The sequence below is a fragment of the Dromaius novaehollandiae genome, chromosome 5 (genome assembly GCF_036370855.1).
Source record: "Dromaius novaehollandiae isolate bDroNov1 chromosome 5, bDroNov1.hap1, whole genome shotgun sequence".
NCBI lineage: Eukaryota > Metazoa > Chordata > Aves > Casuariiformes > Dromaiidae > Dromaius > Dromaius novaehollandiae.
In genome coordinates, this window is record NC_088102.1 from 51,494,534 (window position 1) to 51,512,075 (window position 17,542).

General features: G+C 39.0%; 2 protein-coding genes across 4 annotated transcripts in view; both read right to left on the minus strand.

Annotated features, from left to right (window-relative positions):
* The window catches only part of NAT10 (N-acetyltransferase 10), a 29,378-nt gene extending 20,305 nt beyond the window's left edge, over positions 1-9,073 (minus strand). The window contains exons 1-11 of the mRNA XM_026099971.2: positions 8,804-9,073; positions 7,225-7,316; positions 6,395-6,566; positions 5,967-6,089; positions 5,105-5,166; positions 4,113-4,227; positions 2,697-2,804; positions 1,792-1,925; positions 1,341-1,434; positions 733-831; positions 44-180 (exon numbers count right to left, since the gene is read on the minus strand). Coding sequence (XP_025955756.1) covers positions 44-180; positions 733-831; positions 1,341-1,434; positions 1,792-1,925; positions 2,697-2,804; positions 4,113-4,227; positions 5,105-5,166; positions 5,967-6,089; positions 6,395-6,566; positions 7,225-7,316; positions 8,804-8,911 — 1,244 coding nt within the window. The 5' untranslated portion in view covers positions 8,912-9,073. The remainder of the gene's footprint in view (positions 1-43; positions 181-732; positions 832-1,340; positions 1,435-1,791; positions 1,926-2,696; positions 2,805-4,112; positions 4,228-5,104; positions 5,167-5,966; positions 6,090-6,394; positions 6,567-7,224; positions 7,317-8,803) is intronic.
* Positions 9,074-11,019: 1,946 nt separating this feature from the next.
* CAPRIN1 (cell cycle associated protein 1) overlaps positions 11,020-17,542 on the minus strand; it is a 40,030-nt gene continuing 33,507 nt past the window's right edge. For all 3 annotated transcript variants that reach the window (XM_026099968.2, XM_026099967.2, XM_026099966.2), the window contains one exon: positions 11,020-17,242. In XM_026099968.2, coding sequence (XP_025955753.1) covers positions 17,178-17,242 — 65 coding nt within the window. In that variant the 3' untranslated portion in view covers positions 11,020-17,177. The remainder of the gene's footprint in view (positions 17,243-17,542) is intronic.

Consider the following 17,542-nt stretch of genomic DNA (forward strand, 5'->3'; position numbering starts at 1 on the left):
CACAACTGGTTTCCCAGGTAGGCAGCGGCTGCTCAACCCTTACCCATTTATTGTAGAAGCCATGAAAACAAGGTACGGGCCTAGCAGATTTTTCACGAGGGGGAGAGGGATGGCAGCAGCTTCATCAATCACAACAAGTTCAGCTTGACCCAGTTTCACAGAATCAGCAGGATGTATGTACTGCAAGGAGTGAGAGGACACAGTCACTGTCAACAACAGCTATATCCGAGAGCTAGGAAAATGTCAGAGTTGGCCAAGCTGGACCCCTGAGAAGCCATTTGTTGTCCCTATTCTCCATGACCAACATATCAGAGAGAGACATGAAAAAAAAACAGCTGGGAGAGGCAGAGAGGGTTCATGCTACCCTGCAAGGACAGGGTCACATATCTTATTTTGTACATTACCACACACATTTACTTGTACAGATCAGGACAATAAAGGAAATTAATCACTACGAATACGTGCTCTTCCATCACAGTTGTCTGAATCTTTTGTTTCAGAAAGGAATCCACAAGCACTTACCAAAGATCCTTTGTAATCTAAAAGGTATTCACAGAGAGAAACAAAATGTTTTATTTATGAAAGTCACTCACCAGAAGAAAGGTCTGCCTTAAAGCAAAATCAATCAATACAGTTAGACATCACATAAAGTGAACATGCTTAAAATTAAAACAGCTAAAAGAAATAGTAATGAACAAAAGCAGAAAGGCAAGAGTGTGAGATGGCTGTTACCTGAATGGTCTGTCTGTGCTCCTTAAACACATTCACTCTGACAACAGCCTTGTTAAACTCAGGGTTTAAAGACTGAATAATCTCATAATCTAGATGTTCCTGAAAGAAAACATTGTTAAACAAACTGAACAAGCCAAGATCCAAGAAAATTATTATTCTGAAGACAATAAGTTTACTACGTGTACCTTGCTACTTCAGACTCTAACAGTGACAAGCCAGTTACAAATTCTTGTAACAAAAGCTTCAAAAGTCCTAAACTGAGAACTGACTTCCTTCTCTTAAAAATTATTCCCCTACAGGAAGGCATTCATTTTCCCAACTTACAAATATGGAAGAAAACATGATTGTACCATGATTCACTTTTGCAAAACATTATTAAAGAGGTTGTCAGGGCAAGAGCTTGTAGCTAATATATAAAATATATAGCTTGTATATGATATGATATATAATATATAAATATAATATATAAATTATATATGATATATAAAAATATATTGTATTAGGTTGTTGCTACTATACATTATATACATAAACACAATTTACAGACGAGAAGTCCATGCTAAATAATGCCTCTATGAAAGTATTGTAAAATAGTTTTTTCTCCTTACCTGATATTGAAGTGCATCAAAGCCTTTAAATATGAACTCAAAGAGAGTGTGAAGGTTATCAGGGCTGGGAGATGTGACAAAGATATTGGAATAACTGCACGGGAAAAGAAAAAAGTGTTTAACTCCTTTTCTAGCAAATTTTCCATATACACACAGACACAAAGGAGATTTTTTTTTATTAGAGGAGGTTGATTTTATTTAATTACCCAAACACAGCAGATCATTTATATACTTATCACAGTTCTCTATGTGTATCTTGATTTTTAAAGACTGAGGATTTACTATAAAATAGAAAAACTTGAATATCATTGTATGTAGCCACCAAATGAAGTAAGAAGAATGAAAAGGAGGGATGTAGGATTGGAAATGATAAATACATTTAAATCCTGTCATCATTTTTTTTTTAATTTATGGGTGCAAATAAAGCCTGGGAGATAGGGGCATCACTCACCCAAAAGCTACTGCTCCAGCAATAGCCAGCCCCAAAGCAGCAGATTTACCACGTCCTCTAGCTGCTGTTAATGCCACGGTGCTCCTTAGAGTCTTCTCAGAAATGGCTTCAATAAATTTCAGAACTGCTTTTGCCTGGTGATCAGAAAAAAAAATATAGAAAATGAAAAGCAGCTGTGTCTACATCGCTTTCAGCATTACTTAATCTTACCACTAATGCATACCTTCTTTCCTAGAATGCAAAGGAAGCAAAAAAAGACAAAACAAAGGAGCTGGACATTAAAACCCACAAAAATAATGTGTAAGAAGTAGTCATCTTGATCCACTGAGTTCTTGAAACAGGTCAGGGCAGAACACAAATCAGCAACCAATAAAGCAATTTGCAACTACTATTTTCATGCCACTGCCCACAGAATATATTCAGGAAGACAGGAAGAGACATGCCACTGGGGAGCTGCCAGAGGAGGAAGATGAGCATGTCTGAGCAGCGGGAAGGCTCCTGCTATGAAAGGATTTAAGAAGCACACAGGTGTGGAAGCTACAAAGCTCAACTGCAACTTCTCAGTGGGTGCTTTGCAACAGGGAAGACAATCGCAATAGGGCCTTCATTTGCACTAGTCAGTGACTCTCCAACTGAGCAAAGAAAAGTGTCATGGAAGCAGGAATGGGGGCACATCAGACCATGACATAGATTGTCAACTCTCTGCAGAACTGAACTGAACAGTAACTTCGTGTTGTTGCCTACTTATTTCAAATTTATTTCAAACTTCTCTCTCCAAGATGCAAGACCATCCCCACTAACTGTCACACTCTTAGATGTGATTACATGCAAGAAGAGACACAAACATCAGCACCTAGAGTTCTCTCTCAAGCACAAAGCATCCCGAGTTTAAACATCACACCAACCTGATCCAGAGTTTTACAGCCATCCACCAGAACTCCTACAGGCTGTGTATCCTGCAGGCTTTCCTTCAGCTCTTTCAGCTCTAGATCCTGGGGCCGGAGACTGTCTTCCTACAAGCATAGGATTCACCACAACAGGATTAATAAGAGACACCTCAGCACAGATGCCACATATTTTATCAGGCAGAGAAATAACTGAAAGAAAGCATTACCACAAGTTGAATAGACTCCCTAGGGACAGAAATGTTTGAATGGATGGACAGATATTTAACACTTCAATTTTAATGCATTTTCAAGAGAACGTTTACACAAGAGGTGGTTCTCCTGTCTTCCCCAAGCTTGGAGAAAAAAAGTAAAGAATTGTCAGTACATGGTGCTGTGGAGTGGCTAGAAATAAGAGACAACTCACAAAAGAATTTAATTCATCTTGAAGTCTCCAGGCTAAGCCAAAATTCTATCATCTTTGTGTAACCCGTTATACAGGGTGCACACATTGCCATTTAGGTAGAAAAACTACTGCAGCAGCCATCAGATCAGTCTTCAAACCCATATCAAGATTTTCAAAGCCAATCAATTAATGTAGACACAAAAGCAATCAATTTTACATAGGAATTGATTCCATGTTTCCCAATTGTCAGTGAAAATTCCAAAGGCATCAGTCTATCTCATCCAACAGATAAGCATTTGTGCTGCTGTCAACATCATCATAATGCTAAGATTTTTTTTAAACATTAATATTCTCTTAAAACACTAAAAATTGTCTCTGACAGAATCTATGTTAGTATGTCTTCACCCATAAAAAACAGTTGAAAAGTTTAAAGATTTGTATTTAAAATTGGTTCCATTTGACTTTACAGCTGAAAGTGGTAAAAAGATACATTTCTGGTAGTGCAAGCTGTATGTCTGCCTTATATTCAGTGAATGTTTTCTGAGATACAGCAAGCATAACTCACAGTCACAAACTCAGCCAAATATCATGGCTTCAAGAAACTCCCAAACTCATAATATTCTTCTTTCCAAAGTGTTCTCCCACCTTCCAACCCTTGAAAGATCTTTTTATCTGTCTCCTCCCAACTGTTCATCAGCTTTAAATCTCTATGCACTTCTGAAACAGCGATCATAGCAAATTAAGCTCTACCTTGCTAGGCTAAATGGCAATACAGCAAAACCAACAAATGCAGACAAGTATGAAAAAAGCGGAGAGAGACAAAAAACAACGGGAAAAGAAAAGACAGTTTCCCATGCTTCACTGATATGTGATATGACATTCTCTGCAGAACATTTTTCTTCCTCTCTGCAAGACCATTATTTGATATCAATTAGGATGAAAGGAAAGTTTCATATTTATTAAAGCTTTAACACAGTGCTCAATTCAGACCTGCTTCTCCCAAGGAGAAGTTGCTGACATTGCTTACTGACCTGCGACTGCGGTGGAACAGGTGTGATGTTTGCAACATGAGTGGAGATGGGCAAGATGTTCAGTTGATCATCAATCACGATGCAATTCTTGCAGGAGGCCAGAGACAGAATGAACCTGTGCAGTCAAGCAAAGGCAACTCATTAAAAAGCAGTGGCAACACTATTGCATTTTGGTAGTTATTTTACCCTCTCCTCTCAACACAAACAATATTTACAGCTAGTTCACAGCTGGGCTAAGACAAGTCCACACCATTGCCAGTGTCCCTTTTAACATAAAATCAGGACGGTCTATACGGAAGAGACATCCACTTACCAGGATGTTGCTGAAGAAGACTACTAACTTAAGGTGATCTACCAAGAGAGCCAGAAAGTGACTTCTAATTTTTATGTGGGAAGTAGCTATATAAAAGTGAAAGACTTGAACCCACAGCCATTGTGACAAATGCTGATTCCCACAGACTGCAGATAGTGCTGGCTTCTTTATCATTCTGTTTTTATCCTGACATCATATAACCACCATCTGCATGCTAAAGAACAAATTCTCCACTTTTCCCATGGGCTGGGTTCACTCCATATGAGCTACTTATTCTATACAACAAAAGCAGTGAGATCACCTTTGCAAAAACTATTATAAAACCACAGGGAAGACTTCACACTGAGCAGTTTCATGTTTTATACTGGTACAAGAAGTCTCTGAATTTCTGTTCAACTGAAGCACACGCTTCTGCAGAGAATTTCAAGAAATGGCCTCAGAACACTTTACAAATGCTAACACATTTGGACTCATTTGCATATCCCTTGTATACAACTCCTTCAGCAACTGTTCATTTCCAGAATAGAACATGAAAACCTCACTAAAGCATCAAAGAAGCCCTATCCTAATGCACACGTGAAGGAAGCTTTCCTAATATGAATACCAGATGTTGTTCTAGATATCCTTTTTGGGCATGCAGATGCATTAGCCTAGATACTTTACACTCTTAATAACATACCTTTCATTAAACCTTCCTACTACATCTTGGTGTGTCTCTGTTCTGTAGCGAGAGTGTACGTCCTGAAATAAAAAGAAGTTGAACCACAGAAGAAAGTGTGTGTAACTGTAAAGTTTATAAGAGCACTACTCATGGAACACTGCAACATCTTTTCCACTCTTGTGGACTATGTCCTCCCTCACCATCAACACTGCGCCCCAGACTAAGAGCTCTGCTTTTTGCTTAATGTGAAACATCTACATTTTCCAAATACTTCTTCAAAATTTACCTTTCCCACCAATACTTCTCACAGTGGTCTTACTTGCTCTTGCCCAACTTAAACATAATTTCTGCCAGGTACAGAACATCTCAAACACCTCAGGGATGCTAAGAAAAAATAGTCTATTAACTTAAATTTACGTACTGGCATTATTACTAACAGAAATAATTCCTGCCCTACAGGTAAGTATACTCAATGTGAATAGGTCACATTTTAGAAATATCTCCCAATTGTGAAGCTAACTTCTCACGTAGCGCCAAGTTGTAAAATACCAAAGGATCTATTACTTAACTTTCTGTTACATGGGCTGATAGCATTAATACTTTCCAACACTATAGCCAAGCAAAAGAACACAGTTACATTTGTGATGACAGGTGTTCCTTTCTCATAACCTAGCAGCAACTTAAGATACGTGGTTTGGCATAAGTGCCTAAACATAAGACACACATCCAATGGTAGACGAATAAAGACGAATAAAGGAACGGGAAAGAGGATGGAAGAAAGATATATATAATAATAGCATAAATAATAGCAGTTAAAAAAATAATAAAAAAAAAAAAGACCTGCTGCCTATGTAAAACAGACACATTAGATTGAACATACCATGGTCATTGTATAGAGCTGCTTCAACGAGTTCATAGTTCGCAGGAGAATCACCACAATTCCACCCCCTTCTACTGTTTCAACAGTTCTAGCTAGCAGGTTTGGAGTCAAGGCTTCAAAATCCTAGGAAATAAATAAAACATCAAAGTTGTCTAGAGTCTCTCAATGCAGCTAGCACTTACTAAAAGGAACAGAACAGCCAGAAGACATTATTTCTCAAAGTTTAATTCAAATCTAACATTTGCATTAACCAAATTACCAATAACATTCCACCAACAAGCCTGTACTACCATCAGAAAACTTACGAGATACAAAGGGCCATTGTAATTGAAATAACAGAAGCAACAAATACTATTCCTACAGCATTTAAACTGAAAGCAATTGTACTAGTGCTATGTCCTTCTTAAGTTAAAAGCTTAATTCCTTACCTGAAGTACACACATGCCAAAAGTGTTACCAAGAATCTTATGAGTCTCGTTGTAATAGCAGTAGCGAATGTTTGTAGCTGCTATAAATAACTCAAAAGGATCATCATCTTTTACGTTTAAAGTCCCACTTTTAATCTTCTTCTGTAGCTGTCTCATTCGCTTCTTTCGGTGGCTGGAAAACAAAATTATACAGAGGTTGTCTGGGAAAAAGGTTTGAGAAGACTGTGTTCAGGCCTATGTTTGAATCTAACAGAAATTCAGAGTTCAGACTCCAAGGAAATATCTTGGATCGCGTACATTGAATTCATGAACTGCTCCCACGAGCCTTCAACCCGAAGTGAAAGAAATCACACAGAAGCAGCTGTTTCTGCAAGAAGTCACTTGTTTGAAACCTAAATCACTACAGGAAACACCCTCTTCTTGACTTTGTGCCCAGACTGTAAGTATGCACACAAATCTAGGAATTAAAATTTTAAACCCTTTTCAAATCACAGGAACACTAATGTCTGGCCTGCGTTCAATCCTAAATACGACTGAGACTAAAAAGGTGAGGAACTAAGATGGAGGAAGAGATTGTCCAGGACAACTGAGTGAGTGTCACTGTTACAGCAGAAAACCAGAAGCAACCAGTACTGATATCAACTGTATTTTTTAAGTCAAACATTAGTCCTGGAAGGCCAAACTTTCTGTAGCTCCTCCAAGAACTAACCTTGTTTCCCCTGACAGCTGAACCATGCGACCTGCATTCCAGCAGACCTGCTATGAAGCTTTTGCTTCAAACAGAGCAATTAAGACTTCTGCCACAGCATGAGATACAAGATATGTCTTACCTGCTAAACCCCAGCTCTTTTTTGTAACACCATAGGACAGAGGGTCTGGCCTTTACAGTTGCTTTAGACAACATGTGGTGAAGGATTACCACCTGCCAAAAAAAATATTCATGAACTGTATTCACAAGCTAACATCGAGGAGCAAAATACTCTTCTGTTTTTGATTTTACAGCCCTGTTATCTACCAGCCAACCCTGTACAAAAGAGAATGATTGTTTGACACACTGTGAAGGTAACATTCTTGTTTATACAGCCCAGTATAACAAACGCCTTCTTCATAGCAGCATGATATTGATGACATTGAATTATACCTATCATTATCTTCGCATTCTTCTTTAGCCAAACTGCTAACAACTGCACAAACAGAAGTTGATTGTTCCAGGCTAAACACATATCCTTGCACTTCTCTCTGCACTAGACTTTACCCAACATTTCAGGCTGCTTCTACAGTTTGACAAGTTTTCATTTTGAGTTTTAATCCCCCAATGTACTTGGCAACCTGCCTCAATTTTATGTATCCTGCAAATTCAATAAGCATATTTACTGTTTTAGCATCCAACACATTAATGAAAATACTGAATACAACTAGACTCAGGATATGTCCCTTCATTACTCACAGTATGGACCTGTCCACTTTAACAGCAAATCAATGATCACTTTCTCCAGATAGCATTGTCCAATCAGTTTAGCTCCATAATAATAATTTAACAAACACCATATTTCCCTAAGTTGATTATGAAAATATTGCATAAAGCAGTACTGGAAATCTTACTAAAAATCAAGGTATCCAACATGCTCTCCTATCTACAGAGATTGTTATCCTGTTGAAAAAAAAAAAACCATGTTATTGATCTAACATGATCAATTACAGACAGTCTGCAGTGGCACCTCTCAACTCATTAACTTCCAGGTATTTAACATATTTATGCATAGTTTGCTTTAGTTTCCTAGGAACTGAAACTAAGAGAAGCATCTTATCTTAAAACAAGTTACAGTTTTTACCCTGCTGGTCTTCCTTGTCCCCCTTCTTTTTTTTTGGGGGGGGAGGGGGGTGGGGGTACCTCCAGAGAAGTTCTGAAGAGAAAGGAGTTTACTGGCAATCCTTTTCCATATAACCTTACCAGGTACATCCAGCCCGACCTCTAGTGTGGTGACATTTGCAAGATGACTCACTGAGCGAAATATGGCTTGACTGACAAAACTGTACCCTCTTTTTAATTTCACACAGATATGAAAGATGCTCCCACTACCCAAGCAATTAAATAACTTTTTCCCCGATTAAAAAAAAAATCCTCTGTTTGATTCTTTTACTAGGTATGCCTCTACTTGTTTTTATTTAACCTTTGTGAGGTTCTCGAACAAGAGAAGTTTAACATTAAAGTCTCCTAAAACATTTCTGCTATCCGTTAATATTTCTGCATCATGGATCTGCCCTACCGGGGACACCACGTTTAGTTACCTGGTATATGATACAAGTTTAGTCACACCATAACTTTTTTCGTTATTTTGCACCATTTTAAGACTTAATTAACAAAATTAAATTAATTTAAAACCAGCACGACAGAACACCTCTGTTTACCTGGTCTTTGCCGCGGTCGCCGACCACGACGAAGAGGGCCCGCTGCCGCTCGGCCACGCCGTTCTCGATCAGCACCCGAATGCGGTTGTCCACCTTCCTGCGCTGCATGGCGGCGGCGAAGGGGGGCCGGAGCGGGGGGGGGGGGGGGCCTGCTCTTGCTGTTTGGCTTGTCCGCCAACGGCTCCGGCCAACGGCTCCCGGCGAGCGCACCGCACCGCACCGCACCGCACCGCACCACGTGGGGGCGGCGCGAGCGCACGGCGCGCGCGCCGCGCCTCGCCAGGACCCCGGGGGGCGGTGCCGCGCCTGCCCGCGCCGTTCGCCTGCGCCGCGAGCCGGTCGAAAGAGCAGGGCGGAGCGCGGAGCTTTTCGCCGTTTTAATTTTGGTTTTAAGCTAGGAAGACGGCTCCGAGCCCATTCCACCCCCTGGAGCAGCTGCGGTGGCGCCGAAAAAGCTGTAGCGTCGACCCGGAGCGGCCACGGGGCTGGGTCGCTCCCAGCGCTGCCCGTGCGAGGCGGTGGTTGGATGGCCGTTACTTCCCCCGGAGGGTCAAAGAGATCCTCCGCTAACTTGGACCCCTCGCTTCCTCTAAGGCTTCGTACCCCTTCGCTTAAAACCCTTGAGGGGACACAGAACCGTGCTGGGGCAGCTGGCGGGAGCGAGGGAGGAGCCCGCAGTCGGCAGGCCGCGACCGACTGCGCAGGGAAGACGCTGCCTGACTGTTCTGGGGAAAACCCAGGGCGACGCCGGGGACACCCGGGTCCCCTCCGTCTCCCCCCATAGCTCTGCACGCGGGAGAAGTAGGCGCCCGAGGGGAAGCCCGCTGTAGGAGCCCGGGCCCGTGTACTCCCTTCCCTCGAGGGTCTCAGTGCCCTGGCACGTGCCCCTTTTTCCTCTCCGAGAGGGGAGGCCACAGTGTTGGCCTCACCGCCCCAAAAAGGTGCGGGAGAGGGGATTGCACAGAGCAATGGACCTAGGCCATAGTTCTTACTGCCAGAACAAACAGGTCACTGCTTAGGTGGCAAACAAGTAGTCTCAGGCCAGTAAAAATACCAGACTTCTGGCAACTACCTTTTAAGTTACTTACCTGTCGTCAATCACATAGCACAGCTACCAGAACAATTTAGTCCCCCAAAGCAACCCAAGATCCTGGACCAGCCTGCTCTCAGAAACCCACAAAGAGCATGCAGACCCGGTTAATGAGAGATGTTATGAACTTTCACATCTGTTCTGTATTTTTGTTTGGTGACTTTTACAGCTTTTACAACTGTCCTTATTAGACCGCAAAAATGGGATAATCCAAATGTCAGTAGCAACGGCAACACTGATTTTATTTTAAAATCCTTTGTTCTAAATAAATCTTGCTTGCAAAACCCATCCTATTTGGAGTAAACACTGTACCTCTAAAGATTTTATAAAGATCCTCCATTTCCACATGCTGCAAGTCTACATCAGTGATACACTCTGTGTCACTAGGCATCCTTTGGTATTGTTAGGAGAAGAATGGGCATATGGACACACAGTATTTCCATGGAAACAAGACTGCAGAAAGCAAATATAGTACACCTACAGAAGAGTAACAAAGCTTTAGGATACATTATTTTCTGATACTAAATTATGAAATCCCATAAAATATTAATAACCTTGTTTCTGAATAAAACTAGGTAGCTTGTAACATTTAAGCTCCATTGTTCAATAAAAACCACAACTGTTAAGTTTTCTATACAAAATTGCAAGTTGCACAACAATGGAGCTGCGACATGAAAACAATTTATCAATCTGACTTGGTTTCAATTCTAGTAAGAGATTGTGAAAACATTAAATGTATTTGAAAACTGATGGCAAAACTATTCCTAACAACCTCAAATCTGTAACATTAACCTTTCAGTATCAAAGGTGAGCCAAGCTATTTGCATAGATATATTTATTCTTAGCTTTTAGTACTGCCAAAAAAAAGTTTTGAACAATTATTTAAAATCATGTAACATCATATGAAAAATGTTTGATTTCACTGGCAAAGTTTGATGTATTTGGGGATAAATTTTAAAATATAGCAAAAATATGATAAAATTATTGAATTAAAAATGACTGTAGAACAATACTTTTTAAGGAGATGAACCCAGTTACTAAGACAAAACCACCGATGCAACAGAAGCGTAGCAAGACAGTTTCTTTAAGGTATAGGCATGAAGTATTTGCTTAAAAGGGAAGGACATAAAGCATTTAAATAATTTATTTTTCAAGTGTTTACATAAGCCATGGACCAATTTGTTTTAAACGGAGAGTCGAAAACTGCAAAGACGTATATACAGCTACGTTTAAGGCCATCAGAAAATTTGAACCTGACAACTAAAATGTAATTCTGAAGACTTGTTTTATGGTAGACGCATTACTAAAATTTATTCTAAAATTGAATAGCTTTAGAGAAGAAATACATTTTCATTTAATAAGAGTAATGAGTAATCAGTAAAATTTATCTTAATATATATAAAAAAAAAGTTTCAGGTGTACTCTTAATCCACTAATGGGTATTCAAGCACATATTGTGGAAAGGAGAAATCGGCCAAAATAGTTGGAACCAAGTAAATACACCCATTCGATTATTTTATTAACATGAAAAAACAGGGTGGAGGACAGGGGATAACAACCTAACTTTTAAAGTTAATGGAATAATAATATAGCAACAGCTAACACTGATAAATTTGATTTCAGAACAAGAGTCGCAACTGTCAAATTAGATGGAAGTTTTCCCAGTACAGTTCTCTTCAACACTGGTCAAATTGGTTTAGAATGTGGATTTTGGAAAACAGCTTTTCTTCTCTCCATTAAGGCCTGATCTAAAGAGCCACAAAAATTTTAAATTTCATTATACTCAAAAAGCCTAAGAAAAAAAGTGGTTAATTAATAGCACCTCTTCCCTTAGATAAGCCATTTAGAGGATTAGCTTCAGAGATTCCTGTTTTTATGGAACTCATGTCACAGCACACCAAAAATTCAACAATGCCCAGTTCCTGAAATTTTGTAGAAATAGAGACAGAAATCCAAGATGCTGCTTTAAGTTTTCATAGAAGTAAATGAGGGTCAGGGCTTTCTTTCACATATAGGAAGAAAGATTAATTTCTTTAAGAGTCCACTACAGCCTTGCTATCATTGCAGATGCCTTCTTTCCCTTTAATGGTAAATGGTGACTTGAATGTAATGTCAATCCCTAAGCAGCCAGGTGCAGTGGTTATCAAAAGCATGAAAGCTTTCCTCTTGGAAAATGTATTGATTGGGATGAAAAACATCTGAATGCAAAGAAAAGCAGTATCTGCAACCTGGAGAGTTTGAAGGCCCTTCCCCCTCTCCCTACTCCTGCAAAGACAATTTGACCAAACAGAAGCACAAAATCATAGTTTAAATGATTAGCCTCATTCATGACTGCCATGAGTGTCAATCTGACATTAACTTTGGGAAAACTCCTCAGTTTAATGTCAAAGCTTATTTCATTCTACAGCTGAATCCAAGAAATCTGAGATTATGAGGAGACTGGTCAAACATTCAGGCACTGTTGCTGTGATGGAACAGTCAGAGTTTATAAAGAAATTTTGTCATTCAGAAAAAAACAGTTACAGGAAACTACAAAATCTTGCAATGTATAAGTTTCCAATGATGTTCCAGAGGAAAATCATACCTATATTTTATCCCAGGTTAAAAAAAAAGGGGGTGGGGGGAGGACATTAACTTCCTCATAAATTCAAAAGGAAAATCTTATGAACAGTTTGTTCAGTATCATTTCCTGGTTGCTCTTTACACGAGGCACTGATCTTTAGGTCAATCAGTGGTAAAGAATACCAACCCACCCCCATCCATAAAACTTACTGGGTGACAGTTCAAGTGATTAAAAACCTCTATAGCCCCACCTATATTCAATGCAGAGGGAATACTGTAAAAACAGGTGCATAGATTTGCAAGACTAAAACACAGTCTTCTTCATATAGCTGCTAACCTCAACCTGACCCCATCTATAAATTTGTAACTTCAAGTATCTGTTCGGATACTTCGTATACACCTTCTTCAAGAACAGTTTTTCATGAGCAAAAGGGTACAGTGCAGTACAGTATTTTCTAAGATGTAATTTTAATAGCCTCATTAATGGGGCTGGCTAATGACCCTCTCTATCTATAGGACACAGGATGGCAGAAAACTGAATACAGCACAACTCTGTCCATTATATTGACCCCAAACATCTGCATCTCAGATGACTACTCGTAACCATTCTTACAAAGAGGTAAGAAGACTCAATTACCTAGCTCAGTGCCAGGACTTTGAATAAAGAATAGGAAGACCAAGATTTTTCTGACCAATTGGTTTTGTATCTTATTCTGCTGAATTCCAGAGGTTTTGCCCTGCTTGCTTAACTAATCATATGAAATTGCTGCCTTCTCAGTATCATTTATCGTCTCAGTATTCATCTAGGGTTAAACTATTTCAATACCTTTCCCTCTCCAAATGTCATTTGGAGGAAAGAGGAAAGCTTGACCTCATACCCATTCTCCAAAGACAACATGGATGAAGGTGACCTATAAATCAGTCATCTGGATTATATCTGCCTATCTAGCAAATATGGTAGATAGGACATTCCTAGAAGATAAGTTCTTAAGGTCATGAAGCTCTCTGAAAGTTAGAAAGTACCAGCAGAATACATAACTGGCTAACAAGAAGTCAAGATCCCTCTCACAGCTAGTCTGGATGATACAGTATTTTAGAGATTGCTGTACACAAGGCAGTTTCTTGGAAAGAAAACAGAGGATAAGTCTAAAACTCTCTATAGTGAAATCTGAAAGTTGTACTGGTGAACAATTCTTTACAGAGCCAGTATACAAGGAGAACATCCAAGTAAAACATAGGACAAAACAGACATTAGGTGTGAGACAGAAATTTATGATTCTTGAATTAAATATGAAAAGTTGAGGGATACCTAGGAAGGATCTGAGTTTCCCAGACATAGTAACATTAAACAGAAACATCTGGATACTCTAGAGCCATTTCTGACTGATTTACTCAAGTATTATTGTATTACAGACAAAAGGAAATAAGACACTGAAGCTGAAAGTTGGTTCTCAAACACATACTACCATGTTATCACAGCCTAGCAATATCAGACAAATAAGCTCCAGAAAAAAAAAAAACAAAAAAACAAAAAAACACACACACAAAAAAACCCCGACACTATCTCCTCATCGTAGTTGTATATGCAGAAGCCAGTCATAACTGGTCTGTTACATTCCTAGGAGACTGACTCACAGAAGAATCAAATAAAAACACCAAAGATAAGGTGCGCAAGTGATGTGTCTACATACAGGCTTATGAATAGTGCTTTGTTAAGCTCACTCTCTCTTTTCCAACCACAGGCATCAGGCTTGACTAACCCTAAAGCTGCAGCTCACTAGACTAAAAGCAGTTCATGTCCTGGCATCCAGAAAAGACTCTACAGCAGAACGAGCCCAGAACTGCCGCTATTTTGCCTCAGTATGATCACTTCTTGTTATGGTCATTGTTCAAAACAAGGTCTTTTAGAAGGAAAGGTATGTAGAAGTGCTTGCAATCTGGATGCAACTCAGATCTAGAGCTAAGTTAGGGAGGGTGGATACCAAAGAGTTCTTCACCATTTTCTATCTAAATATAATTCTTTAAAATGCGCAGTTCTGCACCTGCACTGCAGTGGGGGAAAGTATAGCAGAAAAGACTATGGATAGGTCCAATTAACCATTAGGCTGACACGCAGATCCCCTAAATAGGCCTGAAAACCAGATAGTGGATCTATGTGCTATACTGTGATTCAAGGCAGTATCTCAGTACACTATTAGCTGCATTTATTGAGAGCAAAGGAGTTTGGGCAGATTCCCGAATTAACTATGTCCCAATTACTTGTTTTATGGTTGTTATTATAACACATCTCCCTCTATCAGCATACAGTAGAACAGCTACACTCAAGACCATTTTCATACATGAAAAGCTTACACCTCAAATTAGAGGCCCCACGACTACCCACGTTTTATTAATACATTTAAGTTATGTTTAAAAACAACCCAAACCCTAAAGGGGAATGTTCTCATCCATTCAGACGTCTTTAATTCAGTATGCTGCAAGTTTACTGTGAAACTATAATGAGCTATTGAAGAAGCATTTCATATGCAACGGAAAAAGCTGAATAGCTTGTGTTCTACCAACCATTTAAAAGTAAGCTGATGCAAAAAAATAAGTCACTGTTTTTCTGTATCAGTTCAACACTAAGAGGTTTGTCTTTTTATATTTCCAGTTTAAAAAAAAAAATCCACAGTTGGGACTATTATCTCAGTAATAGCTTCCTAAAAAAGACACAGAACTGAAACTTCTCACTGGATTGCAGTTTCTAACATTACACTGGTAAGGAATGTTTCTAGGCCTTGACTAAAACTGCTCCTCCTAGCCATTAGCATCGTTTCAAGATGTCTGGTGTGTAATATTGTCTTCATAAGCTTATGACTTTTCTCAGTAAACACAGATTTCTCATTTGTGCTCTTCACACACATAACGTCAAAACGTAATTACCACTTATCTATATGGAGTTTCAGATTATTTCACAATGAAGTCAAAAAATCTGCCTAAAAGTTCTGAAAGTTCAGTTGTGATACAAAGTAGAAATGACTTTCTGCATGAAAACAACCTTCAAGTTTGTATATAACATTTAAACAACATGTAGCTGTTCCTTAATGTGACCTTTCCACAGGTAGGAATTCTTTGATGAGCAATACTTAACATATAGCACTTGCATGTGCTACAGAATGCAAAAGAACAACTAACACCTCTATGGAGGCAGCTATCAACATATTCTCCCCACTGCAGAGAGAGTGCATGTGCGCAAAAGGTAGGCACAAGTGATTTTCCAAAGATTATATGACAAGTATGCAGTAAAACTCTAATAAGACTTGGTATTTTCCAGCTCCTAGCCTTATGCTAATTCTTCTATACATTGCTGCCTTGATGAAAAGGAAAGTGTCCATAAAAAAAAAGTTTCCCAGAACAAGTCACAGCTATTAGAATAAAGTTAGAAAAGCAGTAAGAGGGTTTATGTCTATTCTATCAGGAAAAAAAACCTTGAGTTTCACGCATTACATTAAATTTGTTTCAGTCGTTGAAAACCAGTGTTCCAGGATACAATTTTTATAAACATGTTTTATTTGTCTTGCTTATACCATTAGAACTGTAACTGCTGGCTGTCATTTCCCTTAAAAGGGGAAATCAATTCAAACACATACTGGTGCTTTTCAAAAGATAGCAATTAAAAGGGCAGCAGCAGCGGGCATTTTGAGATTTCTTAAAACCTTCAAGGCTGCAGGAAAGACAAGAGGACATGTGACCAAAAGTGTTACGATTATCCATTAGAGATTTTCATCAGTACCGGCATCAGTTATTCAGGTGATAATATAGCAAGGTCAAGTATTAGTGACAGACAATGTGCAAGTCATAAGGAATGATAGAGAGTACCAATCCTTACAAAAGTCATTGCTATCAAAGAAACTTAAATGTGTTCCAAAGAGATATCTAAATACTTCACATCAAATATACAGTGGCCATCCAGATTATAGCTCACATTTGTTGCAAAATTTTGTTGAAGTGCCAAATCAAAGATTTGTTGTTTTTCATGTCGTTTTTAAATTTATACAATTACATGAGCAGTTATGCAAGCGATTTTATATCCTTTGCCACAGTACACAGGGCCCTGGTCACGGGGATTGCTGTAGCTAAAGGAGATTCTTGGTTATCAAAACCCAGCTATAAGCCTATTTGTCTATTTAGGGATATATGCACCACTACACATCTTTCACTGTTCAGTGCTTTAATTTAACAAGAAAAAGCCGAAATGCAGTTGCTCTACCAAGCCACACTTCACTTTTTCTGTCCTTCACGGGAACATTAAATTCTGTCAACTGCCACCAAAGTAAATCTTAAGGAATTTGTAGATTTTATCCAAAATTGTTGCATCATTTTTAAATGTCAGAAGTGAGTCTTTGCTTTTCCTGCCACTTCAGTTAACCATGGAGATTGGATCACCCTGAAAATTGCCTTTTTTTGCTTTACTCTTAGCAAGGGTGAGGAATCTGAATCTCATGTGCAAGGCTCAAGATGATGCTTAGGAGAGAACATGCAGAGTAAACGTCATTTCGTTTCTTTCCATATCCAGGTAATATGAAGCTGGCAACTGTAGTCCTGTCATTATGGGTAATGAAAATAGTCCCTTTACAACAAACTTCCTGTAAGGGAGAACAAATAGATAATAACTCTTCTGGTAACATGTATAGTACACTGGCCAGTGTGTTTTTGGCATTTAATGTAATCCTGTGAACTTGTTTAATTCACTTGCTGAGCATTCATTTGAGGCATCCCTCTGTTTGGTCTTGGCGGCCCACCACGACCTAGAAAAAAAAAAAAAAAAGATAAAGGCGGCATCAAGTCAGGTTTTTTTTAAAAACAATTCCTAAAAGCTCTGATCTAAATTGGGTAAGGATTCCCAAGTGCATATCTAGGCTATTAATACATCGTTCAAAGAAGCCCTTTTAAATCAAAACTCAACAGTAAGTAACCTGCCTTGACACTTTCCAGCTTTTTCCCAGTATTTTTGCCCCAGGACTGCAAAGTTGGTAATTTTTTTTTTTTACTTGAAATTATTACAAGTCATGAAGATATCAACAGAAGACTATAATTAAGGTTTTACA